Source organism: Emydura macquarii, unplaced genomic scaffold (genome assembly GCF_026122565.2).
Source record: "Emydura macquarii macquarii isolate MOO-44397 ecotype Brisbane River unplaced genomic scaffold, CSIRO-AGI_Emac_v2 contig_3517, whole genome shotgun sequence".
In the NCBI taxonomy this organism is placed as follows: Eukaryota; Metazoa; Chordata; order Testudines; family Chelidae; genus Emydura; species Emydura macquarii.
Genome location: NW_027133654.1, coordinates 11,066,714 through 11,093,263, shown reverse-complemented (window position 1 = coordinate 11,093,263; position 26,550 = coordinate 11,066,714). Strand labels below are relative to the sequence as shown.

At 45.8% G+C, this 26,550-nt stretch overlaps 1 protein-coding gene across 1 annotated transcript in view; it reads left to right on the top strand.

Moving 5' to 3' along the window:
* Window positions 1-26,550, top strand: part of LOC137145226 (centromere protein J-like) — a 73,409-nt gene that overhangs the window by 40,639 nt on the left and 6,220 nt on the right. Inside the window, exons 10-18 of the mRNA XM_067535922.1 lie at window positions 9,406-9,571; window positions 16,010-16,225; window positions 17,355-17,501; window positions 19,633-19,791; window positions 20,688-20,802; window positions 21,098-21,204; window positions 21,490-21,645; window positions 23,864-23,968; window positions 26,047-26,187. Coding sequence (XP_067392023.1) covers window positions 9,406-9,571; window positions 16,010-16,225; window positions 17,355-17,501; window positions 19,633-19,791; window positions 20,688-20,802; window positions 21,098-21,204; window positions 21,490-21,645; window positions 23,864-23,968; window positions 26,047-26,187 — 1,312 coding nt within the window. The remainder of the gene's footprint in view (window positions 1-9,405; window positions 9,572-16,009; window positions 16,226-17,354; window positions 17,502-19,632; window positions 19,792-20,687; window positions 20,803-21,097; window positions 21,205-21,489; window positions 21,646-23,863; window positions 23,969-26,046; window positions 26,188-26,550) is intronic.

Genomic DNA, 26,550 nt, shown 5'->3' with positions numbered 1-26,550 from the left:
CTGGGATGCCTATAATAAAATCATAGCATGGCTAAATTCAAACCCAATGTGAATTTTTTAAAAAACATGTCTGAAATCTGTTAAAACCTACACTTACATATACATCTATTGTAAATGTAATACAAACTCCTTTTTTGGTATGACTGTGTTCTTTCTATTTATTCTATCTTCGAGTGATTGCTCATATGCATTCCAATGTAGGTGTGTGCGCGCCCCGTGCACAGATTCCCGGAACTTTTTCCCTAGCAAGCCCCGCATGGCCAGCTCAGGCGCCCCCTGGAGTGCCGCGCTCATATCGCGGTATAAAGGGCACTGCTGGCACCGCGGGTCCCCAGTTCCTTCTTTCCGCCTGTGACGGTTGCTGGAACTATCGCCTCTTGCTGCGTGCAAGTAGCTCATTCCCTAGTTGTTTGACTGTTTTTCAAAGTTGTTGTTTAATAGTGTTTATAGAGTTAGTTAGTTTATAGTTTAGTGTTAAGTCTGAACCCCGGACGGGGTTCCTCCTTCTGGAGTCATGCCGGGCTCCACTGGCTTTAAGAACTGTGTCTTGTGCACCAAAGCCTTTCCGATCAGTGACCCGCATGACCGTTGTCTCCGGTGCCTGGGGGAAGAACACCGTCGAGACAAGTGCAGAATCTGCAAGTCCTTTAAGCCTCGCACCCAAAAGGAGAGGGACGCGAGGCTAAAGGCAATACTTATGGAGTCGGCGCTCCGTCCAGCCTCTGAACCGTCCCGGTCTCCGTCGGCACCGAGTGTGTCGTCGGTGCGGAGCGCCCCCCCACCGGCACCGCTTTCGGCACCGCAGAAGGCCTCCAAGGGTCCCAAGAAGTCGGCACGGCCCTCGGCCGCACCGGAGATCTCCCCCCGGCCCTCGCAGGGCGGCGGGAGCACGGAGACGCCCCAGTCACGGGCCGTAGAGGTTACTCCGGCACCGGGGTCTCCGCGCGGGTTGCCTCCCCCGACTCCTGGGGGTGGGGGAGTGCACCCGCAAGGGCTGTCGACGCCGGAGGCATTTACCGCGGCACGGGCCCTTATGGCCATGCCTATGCCTCCGTCCCCCCCTCGGCCGAGGGACAAGGGACCTGCGTCTCGAGGCAAACCCGCGCTGGGTGGTCTCGGTGGTTGGAGACGTTCCCAATCCAAGTCTCCTTCCAGACGGTCACGGAGGGTGGAGAGCGTCGGCTCCCCTCCGAGCTCCGACTCTAGGTCGTCGAGCGACTCGGCACCGTGGGCGGTCCCGAGTCCGTCGCCGGAGCCGTGTGTCCAGCTCCAATGCCAGCAGGGACCGAGACTCGGGCTCGCACTCTTCGGCACGGAGCCCGTCTCGGCACCGCTCCCGGTCACCGTCGGTCTCGAAAGGCCCAGAGACACCGATGGCTCCGGCACCGATGGCTCCGGCACCGATGGCTCCGGCACCGATGGTCCAGGCACCGTTAGGCCCGGCACCGATGGGGGCCGCACCGATGATGGGCCCGGCACCGGTTGGCCCGACGCCGACATCGGGGCGACGGGACTCTCCTCTACGTCGCCGTCATCGGTACCGCTCTCGGTCCCGGGGAGGGAAGCGGTACCGCAAGTCCTCTCACCGCAGAGGCCGGTCGGCTACGTCGTCGTCATCATCCTCGACTTCCTCGTATCGCCGGCACCGCCGACGTCGGCACCGGTCCGCGTCGTCCTCGCCCGACCGCTCCACGCGTCGGCGACATAGACGACGCACGGCGGGCTCGGGGGACAGGAAGGCTGTGCAGCTGCAGCAGCCTTCCCTGCAGGCCCCAGGATGGACCCAAGGGCCTTGGCAGTGGCCGTACTGGGGGCCTTGGAATGCCACTATGCCCCAGGGCTCAGTGTCGCTGCAGTCGGCGGTGGCTCCCCCCGTACCTCCCGCACCTAAGGTTCAGGAGCAAGGGTCGGAGGATTCGGGCCCAGGGGAGGGACCCTCCACTGCGCCCATACCCTTCTCTTCCTCCTCATCGCCTGATGAGGCAGCAGCCAGGGATCGTAAGGGGCCCCTGTTTGACTTTAGGGCTCATCAAGACCTCCTAAAGAGAGCGGCTGAAAACTTAGGCATGGAGTTTAAGCTCATGTCCGAGGAGGAGGACCCCCTTTTTGGGCCCTCGAGCTCTCTGGGACCCTCACGGGCCACCTTGCCAGTACATGACAATGTCATGAAGATAGCCAGGAAACTCTGGCAGACCCCGTCCTCTCTGCCCTCTACATCCAAGGGGGTGGAACGCAAGTATTATGTCCCCAAGGAACCATTTGAGTTCCTCTACAACCACCCGGCACCTTGCTCCCTGGTGGTCGATGCGGCCAACCAGAGGGACCGCCAGGGGAACCAGGGTAACACGCCCAAGGACAAGGAGGGTCGCAAGATGGACTTATTTGGGAGGAAGGTTTACTCTACTGCGGCGCTGCAGTTTAGAGTAGCGAACCATCAGGCCCTGTTTGGGAAATATAATAAAAACTTGTGGGCCTCTATGCAGAGGTTTGCCTCCCAGCTGCCCCCGGACCAGGAGGCAGACTTTTCCACTATCCTCCAGGAAGGGGCTGCTGTGGCCACCGCTGCGCTGCAGTCGGCTAGTGACGCGGCGGACACAGCCAGCAGGGCTATGGCCTCGGCGATAGTGATGCGCCGCTGTTCATGGCTTCAGGCTTCTGGCCTCACCCAGGAGGTACAGCAGGCCATTCAGGACTTACCGTTTGATGGCCTGGGTCTGTTCTCGGAGAAGACAGACGACAAACTCCACGCACTCAAGGACTCTCGGGCCACCCTGAAGTCACTTGGGTTGTATACCCCTCAGGCCTCCAAACAGCAGTCCAGACCTCAAGCCCAGAGGCAACCACCACCCCCGCCCAGGCCGGCTCCTCGCCCCGCCCAGCAGAGGAGGGGTCGTGAGCGCTACCGCGGTCCCAGCAGAGGAGGCCGCCAAGGGTCCTCTGCAGGGGGCCAGCAGGGGCCTTCGAAAGGGGGTAATCCGAATAAACGTTTTTGACCCAGAACCGGAGGGTGGTACTCTTCCTTCTCTCTGGGATCTTGGCCGGCCGTTCGCAGATAGGCTTCGCCCTTTCCTTGCGGATTGGGAAGCCATTACTACGGACCGGTGGGTCCTGGAGGTGATTGCTAAGGGGTACTCCCTCCAGCTCACAGCTTTTCCCCCCAACAACCCTCCGCGGCTGTCCCCCATTGGGGATCCGACCTCGGTTCAACTCCTTGTGCGGGAGATTGGGTCGCTCCTCACGTTGGGGGCAGTGGAGGAAGTCCCACTGGCCGAAGAGGGCAGGGGCTTTTACTCTAAATATTTCTTAATCCCCAAGGCGAAGGGAGGCCTTAGGCCCATTCTGGACCTCCGTGGCCTAAATAGGTATATTAGGCGGGTTAAGTTTCGTATGGTCTCCCTCGCCACAATCATTCCGGTCCTTGACCCAGGGGATTGGTATGCCGCCCTTGACCTAAAGGATGCATACTTTCACATCTCAATATTACCGGCCCATAGGCGGTTCTTGAGGTTTGTGGTAGCGGGACGCCATTATCAGTTTCGGTCCCTACCCTTTGGGCTCTCCTCAGCACCTAGGGTCTTTACTAAGTGTATGGCTGTGGTGGTAGCCCACCTGCGCCGTAAAGGTGTTCAAATCTTCCCCTACCTGGATGACTGGTTAATCAGGGGGAGGTCGAGTTCCCATGTGAGACATAGTCTGTTCCTCACACGCGAATTGTGCGCTCGACTGGGGCTGCTTATCAATGAGCAAAAGTCCACACTCACTCCGGTACAATGTATTGAGTTTATTGGAGCCAGGCTAGATGCGGTACAAGCCAGGGCCTTCCTCCCTCAAGCAAGATTTGAGGCGATGGCAGCCATCATATCTGATCTCCACTTGTCCCCCATGACGACAGCCAGGCACTGCCTGCAGCTGTTGGGACATATGGCGGCTTCTACATATGTGGTGAGACTGGCACGATTGAGGCTTAGACCTCTCCAGGCGTGGCTGGCTTCGGTGTATGTACCACACCGGCATTCTCTAACTAGAATGGTCCTGGTTCCCCCACAGGTGCTGTCATCCCTCGATTGGTGGAGGGACCCGAGGGAAGTGATGATGGGCGTCCCCTTCAGAGAGTTCATCCCATCTGTGACGCTCATCACAGACGCATCCGATCGGGGATGGGGAGCCCACATTTCTCACGATCAGGGCACCCAAGGGCTTTGGTCACTGGAGGAGAGAGCTCTGCACATCAACGTGCGCGAGCTCAGAGCGGTCCGATTGGCCTGCAAGGCCTTCCTCCACTTCCTCAGGGGCAGAGTGGTCCGAGTCCTTACGGACAATACGGCAGCCATGTTCTACATGAACAGGCAAGGGGGGGCACGTTCCTCGGCACTCTGCCAGGAAGCCATTCACCTCTGGGACTTCGCGGTGAGGCACGGGTTTCACTTATCTGCCTCTCACCTCCCGGGGGTACGGAACAGCGAGGCAGACCGCCTCAGCAGATTTTTTTCTCCCCGCCACGAATGGTCCTTACACCAGGACATAGTGGCTTGCCTCTTCCAACGGTGGGGTACTCCCCGTCTGGACCTGTTCGCTACAGCGGGGAACAGGAAATGCCCGAGGTTTTGCTCGCTCAGGGGTCGCGAGCCGGGCTCTCTGTCCGATGCCTTTTTGATTCCCTGGACAGGGGATTTAATGTATGCTTTTCCCCCTGTCCCGCTCCTGCCACAAGTCCTCCTCAAAATCAAGAGGGACAGGGCGGACATTATCCTGATTGCCCCAGCGTGGCCGAGGCAGCATTGGTACAGCATGCTGCTCGACCTCTCCATCACCGAACCGATTCCGCTACCCAGACGGTGCGACCTGATCTCCCAGGACCATGGGAGATTGTTGCACCCCGACCTGGACTCCCTCCACCTCACCGCCTGGAGACTTTGTGGCTGACAGAGGGAGAGAGAGCCTGTTCCATGCAGGTTCAACAGGTCCTCCTGGGCAGCAGGAAGCCGTCCACGCAAGTAACATATAAAGCTAAGTGGCGGAGGTTTTCGGGGTGGGCAGAAGCGAGAGGGTTACACCCTAGCATCTCACCTATACAGGCCATCTTGGAGTACTTACTGCAGCTTAAACTGCAGGGCCTGGCTTTGGCCTCCCTCAAGGTCCACCTAGCAGCCATCTCGGCCTTCCACCAACCCATGGAGGGCCGCTCCCTGTTTTCTCACCCTATGTCGGTGAGGTTCCTTAAGGGGGTGGAGAGGACTTTCCCTCAGGTGCGGGACCCGGTGCCACCCTGGGACCTCAACTTGGTCCTTAACGGGCTGATGGGTCATCCATTCGAGCCCTTGGCTACATGCTCCCTTCTACTTTTGTCATGGAAGGTGGCCTTCCTAGTGGCTATCACCTCGGCCAGAAGGGTCTCCGAACTGAGGGCGTTAACCTCGGAGCCCCCCTACACGGTTTTTTATAAGGATAAGGTCCGGCTGAGGCCTCACCCGGCTTTTATGCCTAAGGTGGTGTCTCAGTTCCACTGTAACCAGGACATTTTCCTTCCTGTGTTCTTTCCAAGACCCCACGGGTCGGAGGAGGAAAGGAGGGGGCATTCGTTGGATGTCAGGCGAGCCTTGGCCTTCTATCTCGAGAGGACCAAGCCTTTCCGGAAGTCGACACAGCTCTTCGTGGCTGTGGCGGATAGGATGAAGGGCTTGCCTGTCTCCACCCAGCGCATCTCCAAGTGGATTACTGCCTGCATTAAAGCATGCTATGAGCAGGCAGGAGTACCCCTCCCAGGGCCGGTGAGAGCACACTCCACTAGGGCTCAGGCCTCTTCCGCAGCCTTTCTAGAAAGGGTTCCCCTGCAGGACATCTGCAGGGCAGCGACCTGGTCGTCAGTCCATACGTTCACGTCGCATTACGCCATCGTGGAACAAGCAAGGGAAGACGCAGGGTTCGGCAGGGCCGTGCTGTCTAGAGCAGGTCACCGATAACTCCTACCCTCCTCCAAGGTATGGCTACTCAATCACCTACATTGGAATGCATATGAGCAATCACTCGAAGAGAGAAAACAAGGTTACTTACCAGTAACTGTTGTTCTTCGAGATGTGTTGCTCATATCCATTCCAAACCCACCCCCCGTCCCCACTGTCGGAGTTGGCAGAAAGAAGGGACTGGGGACCCGCGCAGCCAGCAGCGCCCTTTATACCGCGACATGAGCGCGGCACTCCAGGGGGCGCCTGAGCTGGCCATGCGGGGCTTGCTAGGGAAAAAGTTCCGGGAATCTGTGCACGGGGCGCGCACACACCTACATTGGAATGGATATGAGCAACACATCTCGAAGAACAACAGTTACTGGTAAGTAACCTTGTTTTACTTGATATGAGAATTTTTTTTTTTTCTTATGTAAAGTGAGAATAATTTCTTGGTTTAGATTTATTTTTGCATTCCTTTTTAAAAAAAAAAAAGAAAAAAAAAAAAAAGAATACATGTTGCAAACAGAAACCCCCCCACAAACCTTACATGTTTACACTTATATGGTTACTCCCATTGATTTCAAAGAGCTTTGGATCAGGTTCTTTCAGCATTACAGTGTGCCATTACCCAAATTCTGTGATATTTCTCCTAGCTATCCCTGCGTGAAATACTTCGCAGCTCTTAAAAACTGTTTATGAAAGACCCTTTTCTGGGTATGATCCTACAAACATTCTGCATGCTGATCTCCAGGTGACTGCAATAGGAGTTCCGTGTGTGAGAGCTTGTGGGTTTGGGTTATTTATGTTTAACATCTAAAAAAGCAGTAAAAGAAATTAGGCTCAGTTTTTCCCATGTTATGTGCTGGTATCACCTTCAGCTGCTAAGTGATGTTTCTCATGCAGAGTTAATGGCAATACTTTCCCTGACAGCACTGTACACTACTCCTGTAGATAAATAGCGCCCTCTGTTTGGTCTGTATTAGTGAACATAGTAGTGCTTTGGCATCTAATAGTAGTGTTGGCCCTAAAAAGAGAGTTGTCTACAGTGTTTTGGAGAAGTCACTTGTAGTTGCCTCTACCATTTTCACAAAGATTTCTCCACAGATCCGTAGATGGTATGCTGTGTATACGTTTTCATTTCCTCTTTCCAGTTTGTGGGCCAGATCCTCAGCTGGAGTAAATCCACTTAGCTCCATTGATGTCAGTGACCTCACACTGATTTACACCAGCTTAGGAGCTGGCTTTATATTTTTAAACTAATGAGCACATCAGGAGCCCTGGCTGGTAACCATAGTGATAGTGCTTCAGTTATACCATGTTGCCTGGGGGAAGCAGTGAGAGCCCTGTTGAGAGTCAGCTGGCATGCCTGGACCTGTCTGGGCTCCTATCCATTCACTGGTTTCCAAATCACATTTTTTCTGGACCTTTGCAGGCATGAGAAGTGCAGACTAGAGAGTGAAAATACTCTGAGTTTAGAATTTGCATGTACCCAGTGGCTAACAGAGACTAGGGCGTGGATGAAAGCTGGTAGGCTGGGACTCCACCCAGACAGGACTGATGTAATTGTTGTTGGCTGTGGGAAGCTGTCAGGAGATTTGGTGAAGATTATTTCTGTGGAGTTTGCCTGCCATTTGTGACATATAACCCACAGTTCTTGTTGGAGCTACAGCAGCTTCCGGATGCCCAGGTAGCAATCGTGGGTGCTTATTCCCTCCATTTAGCTAGAAGGACTTTTCTTGACTGTGAACTTTGCTTCCATCACAGTGTCTTTGTGAGCTCACAATTAGATCGTTGCAATGTGCTTTACACGGGGCTACAGCTGAAGACCTTATTAAAGTTTCAGTTTGCATGAAACATGGAGATCTGCTTTGTAGGCTGTGTTTTCTGCAGGGAGCACTATACACCTGTGATGTGCGCTGGCTGCCAGTTCACTTTCATGTGCAATTCAAGGCTTTGGTTTTAATCTGTTGTATGAGGTCCCTGAAAGGTGGGGTCAACCCTAACTGTAACACCTCTGGTCTCTTTGGGTGATTCTTCAGCAGAGGAGATCAGTTGAGGTACTGGGACTAATAAGCTCCTTGGTTTAGCCATGAAAGTAGGCCATGTTCAGTGAAAGACCTTAGAAGACTTTAGAAATTGCTTCCTGCTGTGGTCCAAGTTTGTTGACATTCTGAGTAACATTTCTGTGTTCTCAAAGGGCAGGGATAAGATGGGCATAAGCAGGAGTGTTGTACTTATTATTCCTAAGAGATGCTGGGATGAGGAGTTAATTGCTTATTGGTGAGCTTTATTATTTTTAACGTTCATGAACCCAGAGTACTGGAAGGGCTCATTTTGAAAAAAGGAACCAATAAATTAAATCCAAATGACTAAACTCTAAAGGTCTCTCCTGCAGATGCACCTTCCTTAGGACAGCAGGAGGAGGGGGCCTGCATGTCTCTTAAAATCAGTGTTAGTTTCCATTTTCTCCAGTAGGTAACTCTCTGAAGTGACAGGCCGAGTTAGTGAGATGAATGCTCTTACCTCCTCAATGTACCTGGTGGATGAGGCTAGCAAATGATATAATAATATATTCAAAAAATGGGGTAAGCATTTGGGCTTACTTCAGTTAATACCTCCTAAGTGCTAAGATTATACATTGAACACTTGGACCTACTACACCTGTAGCAAGCATTCCCGCCAGCTCCCCATCCATTAACTGGTATATAGGGCCTATGGCCATTCTCACTCTGGGGCAGCTAGGGCTTCTGGAAGTTCAGTCTCCCACCTTGCACACTGCATGGATGTGCTGTTGGGGAAGAAGCCTCCTGTGCCCTCAGACACAACTGCTCTGGGTGGTGATCAGCGGTGTGCCATCTATGTGCGCATTACATGCTCCAGAATTAAAAAACATTGTCCAATTGGTGGCTCCTGGGCCAGATGTGGCCCATGAGATGATTCTGTCTGGCGTCCTCTGCACAAAGTGACCTCACACTCACCATGGGCGTGGTCACACTGCGTAGAGGACACCATTATGTGCAATGTCACTAAAAAGGTTAGACTACCTAAGGCATTCAAGTTTAGAATTGAATCATTGCATGCCTTACTAAAAATGTCACGGCACACCCTTGGCTGCCATAATTTATCCCTTCATATGTTCAGAAAATGTGTTTGAAAGCCTTTAAAACTCATGGCTATAGAGCTGGCTGGGGAGAAAATCCCAATGGGAATCGTCTTCCATCTGCTCAAAAGGACAAATTCTACCTTCAGACATGCACCTGAGACTCTCAGCGATTAAAGATCTGATATTTTGCGGGTATTGAGAACCTGTAGCTCCCCTTGACTTCAGTGTCTGCCATGAATGCCAGGGCCCTCTGAAAATCAGGCCCTAACTCTGTGGGAATCCTTCATACACGTACAAAGACAGGACTCAACCTACATGCTTTACATCAGATTCATAATCCCAGATTTACTTTTTGAACAGAACACGAATGGGTCAGCTTGAGACCAGCAAGGCTCAAGAATTTAATCACTTTGAAGAATATCAGAGAGATCACATTCACACACCGGAGAAAGAAAAGATTGAATTTAAGAAGTATGCAACAGCAGCTAGAGTCACTAAGGAGGAAGTGAAATCAAAAGAAATACAAGTAAGTGGTGACTGTCTGATTCTGTTTTCTTCTATATAGGTTCTTGTACTGCCCTCATCACCGTAGTACCTATGTACCTTCCAATAATGCATTAAGTGACATGTGTCACATGTAACTTGTTTTCTCTGTCTCATCCTCTTCCAGGACAACTGTGAGTGCAGCGTAGGTTGGGTTTTTGTTGTTGTTTTTTCTTTTGTTTTAAATGTACATGCTGCTCTGTGTTTATATTGGAGAAGGCAAGGCTGAAGAAGTGCACATTCCGATTGGAGTGGAAAGTGGCGCGTGATGGTCCTTAGTTCCTGTGGGAGATCATTCCACAGTCTCAGGCCAGCCCCTGAGAAAGCTCTGTCTCTTGCCCACAGTAACTTTATCTTTATGGTGGAAAGTTCCAGTGTGCCATTGGGTGGAGTTGTTGACCACAATCTTCATCTCAGAGCTTTAGGCAGTTTTTAGATATGCTGAGCCCAAGCCATTGAGCACCTTGAAGATAAGGACCAAGACCTTGAACTTAATTCTGTATTCTATGGGAAGCCAGAGCAGAACACCAAGGACAGGTTTGATGTGCTCACTGTAGCCTGTGTTGCTGTGGAGACCTGCTGCAGCGTTTGGTTCTAGTTGGAGTTTCCTAAAAGCTGAATACTTCATGCCCAGGTATATGGTGGTGTAGTCCAGACAGGAGATGACAAAGATGGGTATAACCAAGGGCAGGTCATCACCATCCAGGGAGCTGGTAGAAATTGTTAATCATGGATAATACATTAATACTAGGGAGGGTTGTGTCCAAGAAAAGGCCTGTGTGTGTCCATCCGTCCGTTCGTCACCCATGAGGCATCCATTTCCCTGAAATAAGCTGTCTGTATTGTCATGACACCTTGTGCTGCCCGTTCCTACTTTGGGGGAGGAAGGGAGGGAGAGAGAGGGATAGAGAGAGAAAAAAAGCACTTACCAATTAGTAGTACCAGAAGACAGTGGCAAAGTCTGGAGGGTTGGAGTTTAGGGCTCCTTTCCAATAAGAGAGGCAGAGCCTTTGGGAGTATTGTTCCAAGAATGGCTGCTTTCAAACTGTAAAATCTTTCATTTTCTAATTTTTCAGACGTGAAGACAGCTCCTTCCCCCTGCTGCTGTAGCCCCATTGGGGGAAGGAGGGAGAGAGTGGCCGGAGGAGCAGGGGCCAGGCCCCTTTAAGGGCACTCAAGCTCCTCTGTTGCTTCCAGTGGGGCTTCCAGTGGTGGCATGCCAGGTACAGCTGGAGCTGGTCTCCAGTGCTGTGTCCCCGCTGCGGGGGAGATGGAGAGGCTGCTGGGATGATGCTGTAGAAATCAGGAACTACTTCAGCCTGCCCAGGAGGGAGGGAATCGAGCAGAATTCAGTTGTAGTAACAGGCAGCCTGCAACAGGAGCAGCATGACTGAAGCCATTTGCCGTCCCCTCAAGAATCCTCCCATTCTGACCAAAACTTTGCTGGACTGCTGCCTTTAGATTCCTCAATAACTCTCCCTCCCAGCTTCCTCCCTACACCTGTCTTCTGCCAGGACCCTCTCAGCTCCCAGCTTTCCTTTCCTGATTGCATCATTGCAGGTTATCCCAGGTTCCTTCACAATGCACCTTACAGCCCTGTCCCCTTAGTCCAGCATCCTCTCTTTTCATTTTCCCAATGCTATAGAAATCCCAAGACACCTGTGCCTATGGGACAGTATGAGCTTGTGTTTCCTAGCAACTATTGCTAGCTATGATGTGACTTCCAGACCTTCTGTGGAGGGGGTCAGCTGTAAGCAGAAAGAAAGAAGGTGAGTCCTTTTTAGATACTGATAGAGGGGAGTGTGAGAATCTGGAAGCAGTGCTTTAAAGGCAGAAAAGGGTGGGTCAGTAGAGTTGGTTGAAAAATGTTCAGGGGAACAGCTTTCCATCTGAAAATGGTGATTTGTCTAAAATGAAACGTTTCCTGGGAAAATGCTGATTTTGACAAAATCTTCAACAGAAAAATTTCCAATCGATTGGAAATGGAGTATTTTGTTTAGACTTTATTTCGTTTTAACTTTTAATTTTTTAAACTTTTAAACTTATAATTTTAACCTTATCTTTTGTTTAGATACATTTTAGTATGTATTAATTTAATACTCTGCAATGTGTATCGATGTTACCTAAACAAACCAGCTCGACATTAATGAAACTGGCCGATAAGGTCATTTTGGTGTTTCTTAATTGAAATATTTTGGAATCTCTGCTTCACAAATTATATTGAGATTTTGACTTTTCATGCTGGTTTGGGAGAAAAAAAGTTTCAAAATGTTGGCATTTCCCATGGGACAGAAATTCTGTTTTTTCACCAGTTCTAGCAGGGAGCTCTGGAACTAGAACTTAAAGGGCAATGGGAATGCTTATAAAAATAGTTTGAACTGTTCTGTTCTGAACCATTAACACAATGAGTGGAGATTTAATAAAAATATATTTTACAATAAAACACTTGAAAATCCCTTCCTTGGTCACTTATCTGCCATGTCTCAAGTTCAGGTTTCTCTGTTTTTCCCTGAAATTGGTTGATAGGCTTATTTATTTCTAACAAAGTCCTACCACCCAACCAGGAGTTGTTCATAGCAAAGGAGGGTGGTAATAGGGAAGGATCGAGCTAGATGTATACACAAGGGAAAGTAGCAAGGAGGACAGTGATGACCGGTTCACTGATTTCCCATAGAACCCAATGGGCATCAGAAGAGTGAGGCGAGGTGGAAGAGGGAGGAGGTGTATAGGGGAGGGAGAGACTGGGGTAGGAAGGCGAGAGGCAGCACAGTGCTCTGACTTATCTCTGACATCACAATCCCACTGCCCAGTGGCGAGCTGCACATGGGACAGAGGCAGAGGATCAGGTGTCAGGCCCAAGGCAAAAGAGGAAAAGTGACAGAGAATGTGGAATAAGCTCCCCTCCCAGGAGTCTGTCACTTCAATTTTCCTCTCGACATTTAATTCCCTTCCCTCTGTCAAAATACACTCACATCCCTGTCTTTAACAGTCAGCTGGTATTATTCACTCTAGTTCCATTGATTTCAATGAATACACAGATTTAGAACAGCTGAGGATCTGTCCCCTAGCCTATCTCTTCCTTCAACAAATACACCTCATGCCCCATCATTCCCTCTTTCAGAAACACCCACCTTTTACGAACTTTCCCCTCTGTACACAGACACACTTCCCCACTTTCCATTCCCTGAACAAGCATCTCTCCCTTAGTTTCTGTATCTAGGTATTTATATCATATCCATTGCCACAGTATCTAATTGTCTCACCTTGTGTCCCTCCTTCCCTCATCAATACCCTTAGCTTTCCTGTCCTTACCTTACACAATTCTCTCCCTTTCCTCAGATGTTTCTTTTCTTGGCCACTTCTGTCTTATACACCCTTGCTTTTACTATTCCTTTTCTATTTCAACAACTCCCATGTCCACTTCTTTATCCATCCATCCAGTAGCAATTCATCTTATTTTCTTATTCCTCTCTCACCTGCTCTTTCTTTTTTTCATTATACTCAGTTTCTCTGCCATTGTTTTCTCCATCACATTTCACCTTTCTCAGCAGTGGGAGTTGGTTTGGCCCTGTAGTCTTAAACTTATTCCTGATGTTCATCCATGTATAGCATCTGAGATGAGCTCTGGGAATGACCTGGTTTCACATAGTGGTGCCCAGGTACTTACATAGCCTTGACATGCTGTACAGTTACAGTATAATAAGAAGTGAAATGATGGCTGCATCACAGTGTTGGAGGGTCAGGATGTATCTGAAGTCTAGACAAGTGGGAGAAATCACAAACTTTGTCTACAGCCAACAGGGTTAATTAAAGCAATGCAAAATACAGTATGGACATTAATGTAGGGTATTCAGGTGATATCAAGCAAAGGGGTCTGTAAGAAATACATTTACCTGAATACAAAGAAGGGGGGAAAGAAAATGCGATTTTCTAGATCAGTGTGTAGTCCAGTGAGAGTTGCTGCTCAGGTGGTGGAGAACCCACCATGTTTTGAGATAAATTGTTCCAATGTTTATTATCCTCACTGTTAAAAATCTACAACTTATTTCTAGTCTGAATTCGTCTAGCTTCCGTTTCCAACCACTGGATAGAATTATGCCTTTTTCTGCTAGATTTAGAAATTCCTTTCCTACAAAAGTACTTGTAGACTGTAATCAAGTCACCACCTTTTGGATATTCTAAATAGTCTCAGCTTAAGTCTCTCACAACAAAACATGATTTCCAGACCTCAGATCATTCTTGTGGATCTTTTCTGAATCGTTTTCAATTTTTCAGTATCCTTTTTGAAATGTGGTCTCCAGAACTGGGCACATCATTTCAGTAATGGTCTCACGTATCCCATACACAGAGATGGTGCCAGCTGCCTATTCCTACTTGATATTCCTCTGTTTATACGTCCAAGAATCACGTTTGCCCTTTTAGCTACAGCACTGCACTGGGATCTGATGTTCACTTGGTTATCTACCAAGTCGTTTTTTTTTTTTTTTTTTTTTTTTTTTTTTTTTTGCCACTGCATTCCAGGATACAGTCTGTTTGTCTTAGAAGCATAACCTACATTCTTTGTTCCTAAATGTATGACTTTGCATTTGGCTCAACTCTCTATAAATGACCTGCTCCTATCCACTCCACCAATTTTGGTATCAGTACATTTTACCAGCAATGCTTTTATAAAAATATTGAATAGCACTGGACCAAGAACAAATTGCAGTGGGACTCCACTACAAACAGCTTACTGGATGATGACTCCCTGTTTACAATTACTTTTGAGATCTATCAATCAGTTTTTAATCCATTTAATAGGGGATACATTGATTTTATATAGTGCTAATTTTTTAATTACAGTGTCATGCAGGATTAAGAGAGGCGAGGTGGGTGAGGTAATATCTTCTATTGGACAACTTCTCAAGATTCTCCAACTTCTCTAGAAAGATACTACCTCATCCATTTTGTCTCTCCAAGATCCTGGGACCAACACATCTACAACAACACTGCTTGCAGGATTAAGTCAAATGCTTTACATTAGTAACTTAGTGGACGCACAGCATCACTCATTCTTGCAAGATCAGGTACCCCTGCTCTCTTTGTCTGCTCAGCACTTTTCATCTTCTGCTTTTATACATGCAATAATACGCACCTGCCATTGTGCAGGATCAAGCCTGTCAACGTACATCATGTGTCCCAGTGCCATAATGATGGATGTACATATCTATAAATAAATAGCTTTCTTGTGTCCACCTCAGTTTGGAGGCATATCCCATGTTTGGCAGATTAAGAGGTAAATGAAGTAGCAGAAGAAGAAAGGATTATGTGCTTGAAGGAAGAAAGAAAGGAGAGAAAGGATGAAGAGCATGGAGAGGGAGGATGGGAAAACTGCTGCTTTTCCTCACTGCCTTCCCAAGTGTTGGGGGTTGGGGTTTGCAGGGTTTTGTTCCAAAGGGACAAGGATTTAAAATACACAATTCAATTTGCTTGGAAATGCACTTACCAAATAATGAACGCAAAAACACTTAATGCAAGCAAAGATGACAGATTACAATTAAGCATTAGGTGTAGTTCTCCCTGAGCAGAGGCAAGGCTCAAGACCTTTGCACATCCACTCTTTTACATTTAAAAGTGCAGGGTTAATAAAGAGGCAGAGCATATCTAGGGAGACATGAGCTTAAATGTATTTCTAAAATGGCTTGGCCAGAGGTTTGTAAATGTTTAGATTTTTTTTTAAAGACCAGAAGGGACAATTATGATCATTTAGGCTGATCTCCTGCATAACACAGGCCAAAGAACCTCACCTAGTAATATCTGCATCAAGCCCTTAATTTCTGTTTGAGCTACAGCATGTGTTTTAGAAAGATATCCAGTCATGATTTGTCATTGATGTCAATGAGAGTTGTGGATGTTCTGGACTCATTAGGATCAGAATCTGAATCAGTCAGATTGTTCCATCAGTTCAAGCCACTTAAAGAAAATCTTTTTTTTTCAATGCAAACATAATAAGATGCCCTTTCATGGTTTGAATGTTAGGGTCTGATTTTGAAAGGTATTGATCACCTGCAACTTCCAGTGACTTCATTTGGAGTAGTGAGTATTCAACAGTTCTGGAAATCAGCCCTTTCTGGCTGAATATCTCACTGCTGCAGATGCTTATCAGTACACCTTAAATACGGTAGGGGATTAATAGCTACTCCTTTTTCTTATGTTTCTTTTCTTTGGCTCTTCTCCAACATGGATTTTTTGTTTTGTTTATTGCTGTGTATTTTGGTAGCTCTTGTGTTATTTTGTTTTGTGTGTGATTTATGTCATAATGAAAATTTTCAGTAAAGCTTTAACCAAAACAACAGATTCCATGCTTCTTTCCAAATGCCTGAGATAGGCTTGTCTTGTTTGGAATGATGCATTAATCTTATATGCCTTTCTCTAATAACAGATGTTAAAACAGCAGATTGCAGCGCTCCAGGCGGAGTTCAGGAGAAATGAGTCCCACTGGCATGCTGCCCATGGCAAGCTAAAAAATCAGATAGAGATGCTGACCAAACAGAACCTGGAGCTTCGAGATGAGCTCAGAGTTTCAGAGCATCAGAAGCTGGAAGCAGAAAAGAAATCTGGAGCTGTGGATTTCATAAGCAGAAAATCAGAAACCCCGGTATTGAAGGATCTGTTGTCTATGGGTGGTTTTCTGAGTGGTGGAAATGGCTGGCATACCAATGTCAGAGCAATCCAAAGCTTTAAGATTTCTTCAGAATCAGGAGTGCATGTACATACTCTCTTTCCCCTCATAGCCAATCCTCAGGGAAATTACCAGTCCTAGGCTAGTAGCCTAATCACTTCCCCTTTGTAAATGACAGTAACTACATTCTTCTTTAAAAGGTGGTTGGAACCACCAATTTCACTTGATAAAGCAAGGGAAATGGTAAGTAAACTTGGTCTATTGATATATTTTGATTCAATTTTAATATAGCATTTAGAAGAATTAAACACCTAATTCCCTTAGGCTCCTTTAAAAATGGAAATCCCAAATTAAAATTGTATTTCATTTTTTAACTTGACCGAAATCTGCCTGTTACTTCTGGGGACCCTTCTTTTTATGCATAGTGAAATGTCACACAAAAAAATGCCATCTGTGCTGTATGCAACATAAAGGACACCTGTATGGAACAAAACCGCATAAAAATCCCAGTCAAAGCAAGTTAGAGAAGGCAAAATAGACTGAACATTTTGGGCTAGATTCTGACCCCCACTTCACCTGTTTTGGCCTGCTCTGATGGTGCAAAAGAGCCATAAAGCCTGGAGCTCCAGCTTCTGAGATTCCCTCTGCACAGGCATAAGAATGCTGTATATGAGACATGACTGTGAGGCTGTTGTAACTTATGCTGGAGACCATACTGTCCCTGGCTAGCCCCAGGCTCAGAGGAACATAACTCAAGCAGATGAGGGACCTAGTCCTTTGTGTATAAATTTAGGATGATTCTGTTTCATCTCCTGTCAGAGCCATTAATTTTCCTACTCCAGGCTCCTAATAGTGAGGGATTTCCATCCTGTATTGATCTCTCTGCTTGGGGAAAAATATATGCCACCTCACACACACCTCCAGGCCCCCGTGGGCTAACTCACTGAATAGTTGCTACCTGTGTATTTATATCGTACTGCCTTGTTACATCAGAAAATGTCAAGGTTTGGTCTGGGTTTTTTTACCAGGTACAAGATGAAGTGACTGGTCCTGTTATAAATGATTTATACTTCACATCTATTGTTTATCATAAATTCTACACTAGGTTTCAGAAGCTATTTTGAGAGGAACATCATCTCTGGCTAATCTGGAAGAAAGGTCATTGCGAGGTAGCCATAAGAGTCGCAGCACCACTCCGGTGGGGAGGAAAATGCCAGTGGAGAAGGACCCCTCCAGAGAAGTGAATATGAAAGTATGGATAAAACATGGGTCCTTATTGCAAATAGCCATATTCCAGAATTTAAAAACATGAGACTTATTTTAGAGAATGATTTCTGGGACCAAAATGTATATAAATCACAGTGTCCAGATAAGTGGGTTCACCTTTTCTACATGGCCACAGGTTATGACTCATCACTAAGAATGTGCAGTAAAGCTTTCCTTGCACTTTTCCTAACTCCGTGCTGGTGTGAGACAATCATCTGTCTCCTTATTTTAAACCCAACCGAATTGCCTATTTGTAGTTATCACAGCGCACTGTGCCCCCTACCCCAGTGCATGATTTTGGCCCTTGAATTTGCACTGTGTGAAGACTCAGTAGCCTTGCTCCTCCCCCTCCTTCCAGACTCCCTTGCCCCCAACCCCCCTGACTCTGGTCCTAAAGAGAGAGAGAGAGATGCATTAGAGAATTGCACCATGGCACCCAGGAGGCTGTGAAGTCTCCTTACATGGGCTCCCTGCAGCCTTGTCTCTCCAAAGCAGAAATCCGGCATTTTCACTTTTTCAGGCCACACAGAATTTGGCCCTCAGTGTGAAATACAATTTCTCTTTAGTGTACATTAAACCTAATCCTACTTCCAGTCAAATCAATGGCAAAGCTTCCATTTGACCATAATGGGCACAGGACTGTGCTCACACTGATAGCCCTTTGACTCCTCTTCTGTGGTTAAATTACTCCATTGTCTAATGCATCTCATTTTTAGGAACTTTTCCCTAAATATCTAGTTACAATTTTCCTCCTCTTGGCTTCAAGTCATTACTTTCTGTTTTGCCTGCGTTCGAGCATCCTGAATAATTATCCTTTGCCTGTCTTTTCTTTATACCTAGCCAAAATCCATGCCTTGTCAGTCAGATGAACTGAGATACCTCCTGTCTCTCTGCGGTTAATATCATGAAATAAATAAGTTCTAACATCCAGGACTAGGGTGACCAGATAGCAAGTGTGAAAAATCGGGACGGGGGTGGCAGGTAATAGGTGCCTATATAAGAAAAGTCCCTGAATATGGGGATTGTCCCTATAAAATCAGGACTGTGGAAGCTACTTCTCACAGTTGTTGCAGCAATAACCGCATTTGCCTGCCCAGTCACTGAATTAACATAGAATTTAAAAACAAGTAAAATGGAGTACTTGTGGAATGAGGTTACTGTTCAACATGAATAGAGATAGAAGGAAGATTTTAGGGGGGAAAAAAGCCCTTAAAATTCTATATTGTATCATTTGTGAAGTAAAATGTGATCATGTGAATAAAGACTATATTGTGTAATGTGCACAGACACTAAGGGGCAAAGTTAATATTGTGTGTGAAATATTAGCTTGTCATTTCCCCACTTTTGAATGGGGTGGCTCAGATTGGATGTCTAGAAAGACATCCAGTCTTGAAGACAATCTATATGCTCTAGTTCATCTAGAAGTTATGAGCTTGATACAGGAATTACTGGGTGAAATTTTATGATCTGTGTTATGTTTGAGGTCAGACTAGAAATATAATTTTCCAAAGCACCTAAAAGATTTAGGAACCTAAATCCCATTTACAAAAGAGACTAAGTCATATTGAAAGTCAGTGGGACTTTAGCTCCTGACTGCCTAGGCCACTTTTGAAAATGGAACTTAGGCTCCAAAGTCACATAAGTGCTTTAGAAAATTTTACCCAAGGTGATTGTTATGGTTCCTGCTGGCCTTAAAAACTGAGTGTCAAATCTTGGCCCAAGTGACATCAATGAGAATGTTGCCATTAACTTCAGGTGGGCCAGATTTCACCCTATGAATCTGTAAGTGCTTAATACATGAACATCCTGCAGCTGCAATTGCAATCTTTCGCAGCATTGTTCCATCTTTACATGAACCAGAGAATGAAACTGCTTAGAAACAAAAGTGAAAGTAACTTGTTCACTTCCATTTTCCAAGAAGAGAGAGAAATATAAACTGTAAACAAACAGCAAAAATAGTGAAAAGTAAATTATTTTAAAAACATTCTACTTTTTTTTAAAAATAAGTAAATTATTTTTACTACTTTTACAGAATGATTTCAGTGTGATTTTTTTTTTTTTTTTTTTTTTTTACAAGACTGTGTCCATTTAATGCAAAAGTATTGAATACATTTCAGGCAAAGAAAAGTACTGTGGAAAGGACTGAATCTTCGAAATCAGTAACAAGAGAACACAGAGAAAAGACACCATCTAATCACTTTCAAAGCAGAAGTACAACACCTACTGACAGGAGAACACCCCATCAAGGAAGATTAACACCATTTGAGCCAGAGAAGGTAACTAGTCAACCGTGCAGATTGTTATGATTATTTACTGATTATATTATGATATTCCTAAGCGGCCCTGGTCGGGATCACGGATCCATTCTGATATGTGCTGCCCCAGAGAGTTTACAATCTAAGATGATGAGCAGTACACTTATGTCGGGGGAGAGGTAGACAGTTAAACAGAAACAAATTGTAGATACATTTTGTTTTTTCTTTTGTAGTGACCTAAATAAATATCCCTTTCTCCCATCTGCCCCTCAGCCGAGCCATTCTATGCCAGTCTCTCTAGATATTGTCTCATGAGCAAAATTTTCATGTGGATGTTTTAAAGTGGTTGAAAGTGTGATTTCTACCTTATGTTTTCTGACTAATTTCTTCAGGGCAAGAAGTGGGCAACGTGCATCCCACTCCTTCCTCCTCCCCCAGCCTTCCTGTGCTCTGCTCCTTTCGCCAGCACAAATTTTACAGCTTGTCTACACATGGAGTTATGCAGGAATATTCCTGAATAACTCAATGTGTAGACAAGCTGCAAGATCTGTGCAGAGAGTTCTCTGCAGGACTAGGGTGGAGGAGAGTGCTGTGGTGATAATTGAGCCCCCCTTTTCATGCAGCGAATTACCTCTCCATGCACAAAGGTAGGAGGCACAATGTAGCCCTAGTTTTGATACAGAATTTTCAGACTCAGATGTGGGGTTGTTTTTTTTTTTTTTTCAAATTGGACTATTACCTTAAAGCAAATATGACTTAGATCCAGGGGAAATTAGCATTTTAGTTACTTTTGGTATAAGCTTCATTTCTTGACAGCCCAGGAGGAGTTCACATCTGACCATTCCTACAATGAGAATTGCCAAGTTAGAGAGGTGATAGGACTGTATATTTGTCTAAATCGCTTCATTTTGTTTTAGGTTATGCATCAATTATCTCACAATGAACAAAGAACCTATGGCAGGAAGTCACCAGTACCTCCTGTCTCACACTTGAGTGTGATTAAGGAAACCAACTCATTTTCTTACATAAAAGGTAAGATTTCCTGCAAGCCCTACATTTCTATGTCTGCAATTTGTGAGAACTTTCTACCTGCCAGCAGTGGTCTGCAGGTGAGCAAACGGCTTCTTTCTTTTACTCCAGAAGGAGGCAGCACCTAAGGTTGCTGTCAACAAGAATGATACTGCAGCAATAAGCAATGTGTTGCATGAATCTGAGAGTCAGCATTTTTAAAATGGACTCTGATCCAACACTGTGACCTTTGTGTGACTTGTCATTTTCCTATGCCTTCACTGACCTTTTGAATCTGGTGTTTTTTTCCACCCTGTAGGCAGATATTCATCCACCTCAGGTAGTTCAGAGGACACACACCTCTTTCGCAACCAGAACGACGACGATTGTAGCTCAGCATCCTGCAGTAACAATGAGGAAGCACAGGTATGTTTATACATATAGAAACATTTAATCACCCAAAAAGATTTAGACTTCAGCTTTCACAGACACTGAGCTAAATTCCAGTCCCATTTCAGTCACTGGCAAAATTACCATTGTTTTCAGTGAGACCAGTATTTCATTTTCCCTCCCACCTGTTAGTGCTGGACTGTATTATAATATAGTGACGTCTTACAAATCCCATGGTATGTTTGTCCATGAAAATAGCCCCGTATAACTATTGTATTAAGCAAGTTTATGTTGCTACTTAATATTTTCATCTTGGCACAGGAGAAAGAGAATCTGGGCCTTAAAAAGACTCAAAAATCACTGAAACATTGGGATCGAACAGCCTCTGTGATTCTCTCCAGGAGAAACAGCATAACCCCAAGTGGCAGCAAAACACCAGCAGAAGGTTCTCATGCTTTTGTGGATGCTGACGCAAAGGTTTGAGCTTATTATAGGTACTGGCTCCCGTACTGATCTTCAACACCCATAGCTCCAGCCATGCAAGTGTGTGCTGAAATGTTTTTTTCAATCCAAGCAAAATAAAACACACCTGGGAAAACAGAACCCTCCATTTCAGCCTTCTTTCCTAACCGCAATATTGCATAACATTTCTTTCATGGATTAATATTAGTTCAGTCTTCTGAAGGGCCGTGCCTTCTATTGCATATGACCATCTGGGGGTAGGAAGAGGAGTTGTTCTCTCTGCAAGAGTTGGGGCAGCTCATCGCTCCAGTGCAAAGCTTATGCAAAACTAACATATTTTTAACTACAGTTTAGTTGCCACTGCTGTCTTCAGAGCTCCTCAGTGTGTGTGTTTTCTGTTGTTGCCTGATGCTGCTAATGTGTCCCAGAAGGCTTTGCTGCAGCACTCAGACCCTTTGGAGATATCTTGGCATACATGGGCAGGCAGCAGAGAAAAACCCAATGTGTTTTGGGCCACAGTTAAGAAATCTGGACTTGGAGGAAATGGGGAACGGAAGACAGATAAATTCAGAGAGAAGGGGAACCGCTGGGGAAAATGCCACTGAGGAGGCATAAATAATGCTAAAGCTGAGGGGAGGCCCTTATCTTGTCAGGGAGGGCAGAGGCATTGCTAAGAAGCTGCAGAGAGGATGGACAGCTGCTGGAATGGTGTGACAGTTCTCAGGGTACCCAAGATTGTGGGTTACCTTGTTATCCTGCTGCCTCCAGTCAGAGGGAAGACTTACTTGTGCTTAACTGGGTGTCAGCTCCCTGATACCACCAGCCTGTTAGCCTCTCTAACCCTCTCCTCTGGGCTATGTCAGTCCTTCCTTTGCCTGGCAGGTTAATAATAGGTGCACACCAGTCCCCTTTGAAGCATTCCCCTGTAGCATCCAGCCCCTTATCTACTGAACACTCACAGAAATACCAAGGCTGCTGTTCCCAAGGCAAAAACGTACATACCAGCTTGTATGATTCAACTCAGGATCAGCACCTGCCTTAATATCACAGTACTGAGATTTATGTATAGTGAGAACAATAATAAGTTTATTATCAAAGATTCAAGAGCTAGTGAGTAAGAATAATGGAAACAAAAAGGTTACACATAAAACAAAATCATAGCACACTTTCTAGAGACTAAACTTAACTATTAGGTTAACCTCCTGTCTAACGAAGAGTATCTCACCCAAAGCCTTTTGCAGTGTCTTCAACCAAGGTTGACTGAAATCCCATTTCATGAATGTAAGTGCACTGCCCATTTACTTCCTAGATGCAGGATACTACCTGCTGTCTGCCTATATCACCGAAGTTCATTGTCTATACTCAGAGGTGGGATAACCCCTGTTACTTGCTGTTCCTGTGTGTTCTTCCCTCTTGATTTCACATCTTTCTGTTGATTCATATGTAAATATACCTCCATTGTGTTAGCTTACGATGCTTAATTCACATGCCAACAAAGAGAAAGCTGAATAAACATCTTTTGTCTGACAGGAAACCTGTTTCTCCACCTCTGCTGTAATACAGACTATAAGAACATATTTTAGTATAGATACATAACTCCTTACATAGTATCTGTACACACATTTCACAATGATATCAAAGGCCAGTGTGACTCTGGCTTTCATTTAAGACCTCACGTGACATTCTTTGGTGAACGGGAATGTACACAACAGGATCAGGATATTCTTCTAACCCCTTTCACCAGGCCCTTGGGTCCCAGATGGGGCTGGTGATTTCAGGTGATGGCTCACCCTCACAGCCTAAACTGTCCACAGCTGCGTGTTTCCCTCTTGTGTTGGTCACCTGAATGTGTTACTACCTTCAAGGAGAAAAACTTTCTGTTCCATTGGATTCCTGCCTCCAAAATAAAACACACAGACTCCCTGACTGTAACTAATATTAGCTGAGGATGGGTCTGGACACTGTCAGCCTGATTCTCATTTACAGTGAGGACCTTTTACACCCTGCATGTAAATATAATTTAAGGTCCCTTTATGCTGCCTGAGCAGTCTGAAGGGGCCTCTCTGTAAATGAGACTGGGCTCTGTGTCTCACCCTTTTGTATGGTGCTTGTCTCCTGTAATGGTGCTCTCCTGATTACCATATTTTTGGCAGAGTTGATTAAGACTAACAAAAATATTAGCAAAACTCAATATCCCTGTGACAATATAACAGGGACTGTAATTTTTCCATAGAGTTCTCCTCCAAAATCAATATTATCCAGAAGATCTTCACTATATGAAGAAAGCAAAAAGAGTGATGAGGAGGTGCGAGAAAAAATAGAGTATGCAGATGGCAAGGTAAGAGATCTTTGACAGATGTAAAGGTAGAAAAGGGGGGACCAATATAATCCCTAGTATGGCTATGAATTACTGTTACCCGGGCTCTAGAGAACTTTTTGTAAGTGAAGTTTCAGTTTCTGTCTCAAAACGCAGAGGTAAAGATCACATATGTTATGGGAAATTTGCTTAACTAACGGGCTTGGAATCCAGATACCTGGATTCTATTCCCAGCTTCACCACCGATTCACTGTGTGACCTTTGGCAAGTTACTTATCCTGTCTACTTCAGTTGCCCCTTTGTAAACTGGAGATAATGACACCTACCATCTACAGATGAAAAAGAGCTACGTAGCTGTGGTGTTTAACTGCTTACATAGATTGGACAGCACGCTTTCCAATGCCATTTCAGGCAGTGTGGTTGAGACTTGAACTGAGGCTCCAACCAACTCTTGTGTAACGCAATGTTTGCATTGTATAATGCAAACAGTCTTGTCTTGTTAAACTGTTTTCAGCACTAATTTAGGGGGACCCGTTGTCAGCTGTGACTCAGTTTTTTGGCATAAATCAGGGCTTAAGGTATTAGTTCATTCCTCATGTCCATTCAGTCCTTCGTCTCTCTGCTAATGCTACTAATGAGGGTGTCAGTTAATGCTGGTTGTTGTAATGGGAATTTCTGTGATATATAGACACTGCCTGACCAGTGGGGATTGGTCAGAGACCACAAACTCTTCTCAGTTATTATTGAGATGGGCTCTGGCAGCTTCTACTTGTCACAGTTCCTTCTCATGGAAGTAGCAAATGCAGGACCCGTAGTTCTGCATTTGGAAAGGAAAACAATCATGAAAAGATTAAGCATTTTCATCCCTGTGTTCAATGCACAAAAGAGTTGTTCTGGGCTTTTGAGGGGGGTAGCGGGGCGGGCTAGAGAGATGGGATAGAAGGAGGTGTTATGGCATTAAAGGCGGAGAGAGACATTAAAACCTGTCCTAATGCACTTGGACCTCCTGGTGGCAATACTTCTTGTTTAAGTGTTCTTCATAACAATTTTCAGTTATTATCCAGGCATCTTTGAATAAAATTGCATTTAAATGAGCCATTGTCGCAAGTAACCATTGCAGTGCCTGTTTTGGGAAGCCCTGGTTTCCTCTTTCCCTCCTCCCAAATTGTTTGTATTCCTCCTCTTTCCTTCCTTTCCCATGAGGAATGTGTTATGACACTAGAGCCATATGGTAGAGTTAAAGCACAGCTCTTCTGGCTGCCTTTTCCACTGGGATTTCACTGAATGGATTCTGTTATGTGAATCAATGTCATCTGAACCGAAGCAGCTGCCCTAGTGACTACAGAAAAGCCTGCTTGGGTTAACTAGAGGGTCTGCAAGAGACAGCAGTCTCATCTGACAAACACATCAGCTGCAGAAGAGTACACTGGTGATGTGTTCACTGTCTGCTTGTCAAGAGGTCTTGGGTGATTTCCCAGGGCTCTCAGCATGTGGCAAAGTTAACTTCTGTAAAGCTGAAGTGCTTTTAATGGGGTCACGTTATCTGGAAATAAAATTGCCATCTGCATATGTCACCACCATATGCTAACTCCTCAGATCACATCATTTTGGTCCCCTCCGCCCAGATCCTAGATTTCTTGGTGGGTGACTCAGCTGGTTCTGATTTGTGTGGAGATATATGCAGACTAACTAGATTGTGTTAATCAGGATTCTAAACTCACTCCAACTGAATAGCTGCAGAATCGCCATCCTTCAAAGAAATCACAGTGCTTGCCTGCGCTCTGAAACTCAGACTGAATGAGAGGAAATAGCAATCTGGCCAGCCTGTCCCAAAACAAAGCCAGCATCTAAGGGGGAAAATAACCAATGTTTAGGTCTCTCTTGGCACACAAGTGATGCAGGAATTACTTACCCGTGCTATAGAAATAAGCTTTGAAGTGCTGCAGGCTATGAGGTCCCTGTGTTAATGAAAATATTTAGAGGCAAACTCTTATTTCAGTTACACCACTGCTATTTTACTGACTTCACTAAGGCTGCACGGGGGAGGGGAGAGTTTGGCCCATTGTTTCTCTTGTGTGGGGTGTTTTTTGTGTTTAAAGGTAGAAGAGTTGCTTACTGATGGACGTAGAACGGTTACTTTCCGCAACGGTACCAAGAAAGAGATCAGTGCTGATAAAAGGATGACTGTTGTTACTTTTTTCAATGGAGATGTAAAGAAGATTATGCCGGATCAGAGAGTGGTGTGTAAACATTTGTCTTTTCTTTATTTTAAAAAAGCATTTCAATATTTTATGAACATTAACTAGTACTAGAAGACCTTACATCTTGTGGACATGGTGGAAAAAGAAAGTTTTTGGTAGGGGTTTGAAGGAGAAGCAGGGTGGCTTGGTGAACTGGGCTAGAGAGTCTATCCCACAGACAAGTGGAAGAGTGGGAAGAAGCCAAGATAGCAGTAGAAGATGGCTCAAACGGAGCATTGAGTCTAGCATCTTTGGTGGAGCAGGTGGAAATAGAAAACATGGTACAAAGCTAAGTGTGAGACATGACTCCTTGGGGCAGGGATTGTCTCTTTATTATACATTTGTATGGTACCAGCACAATGG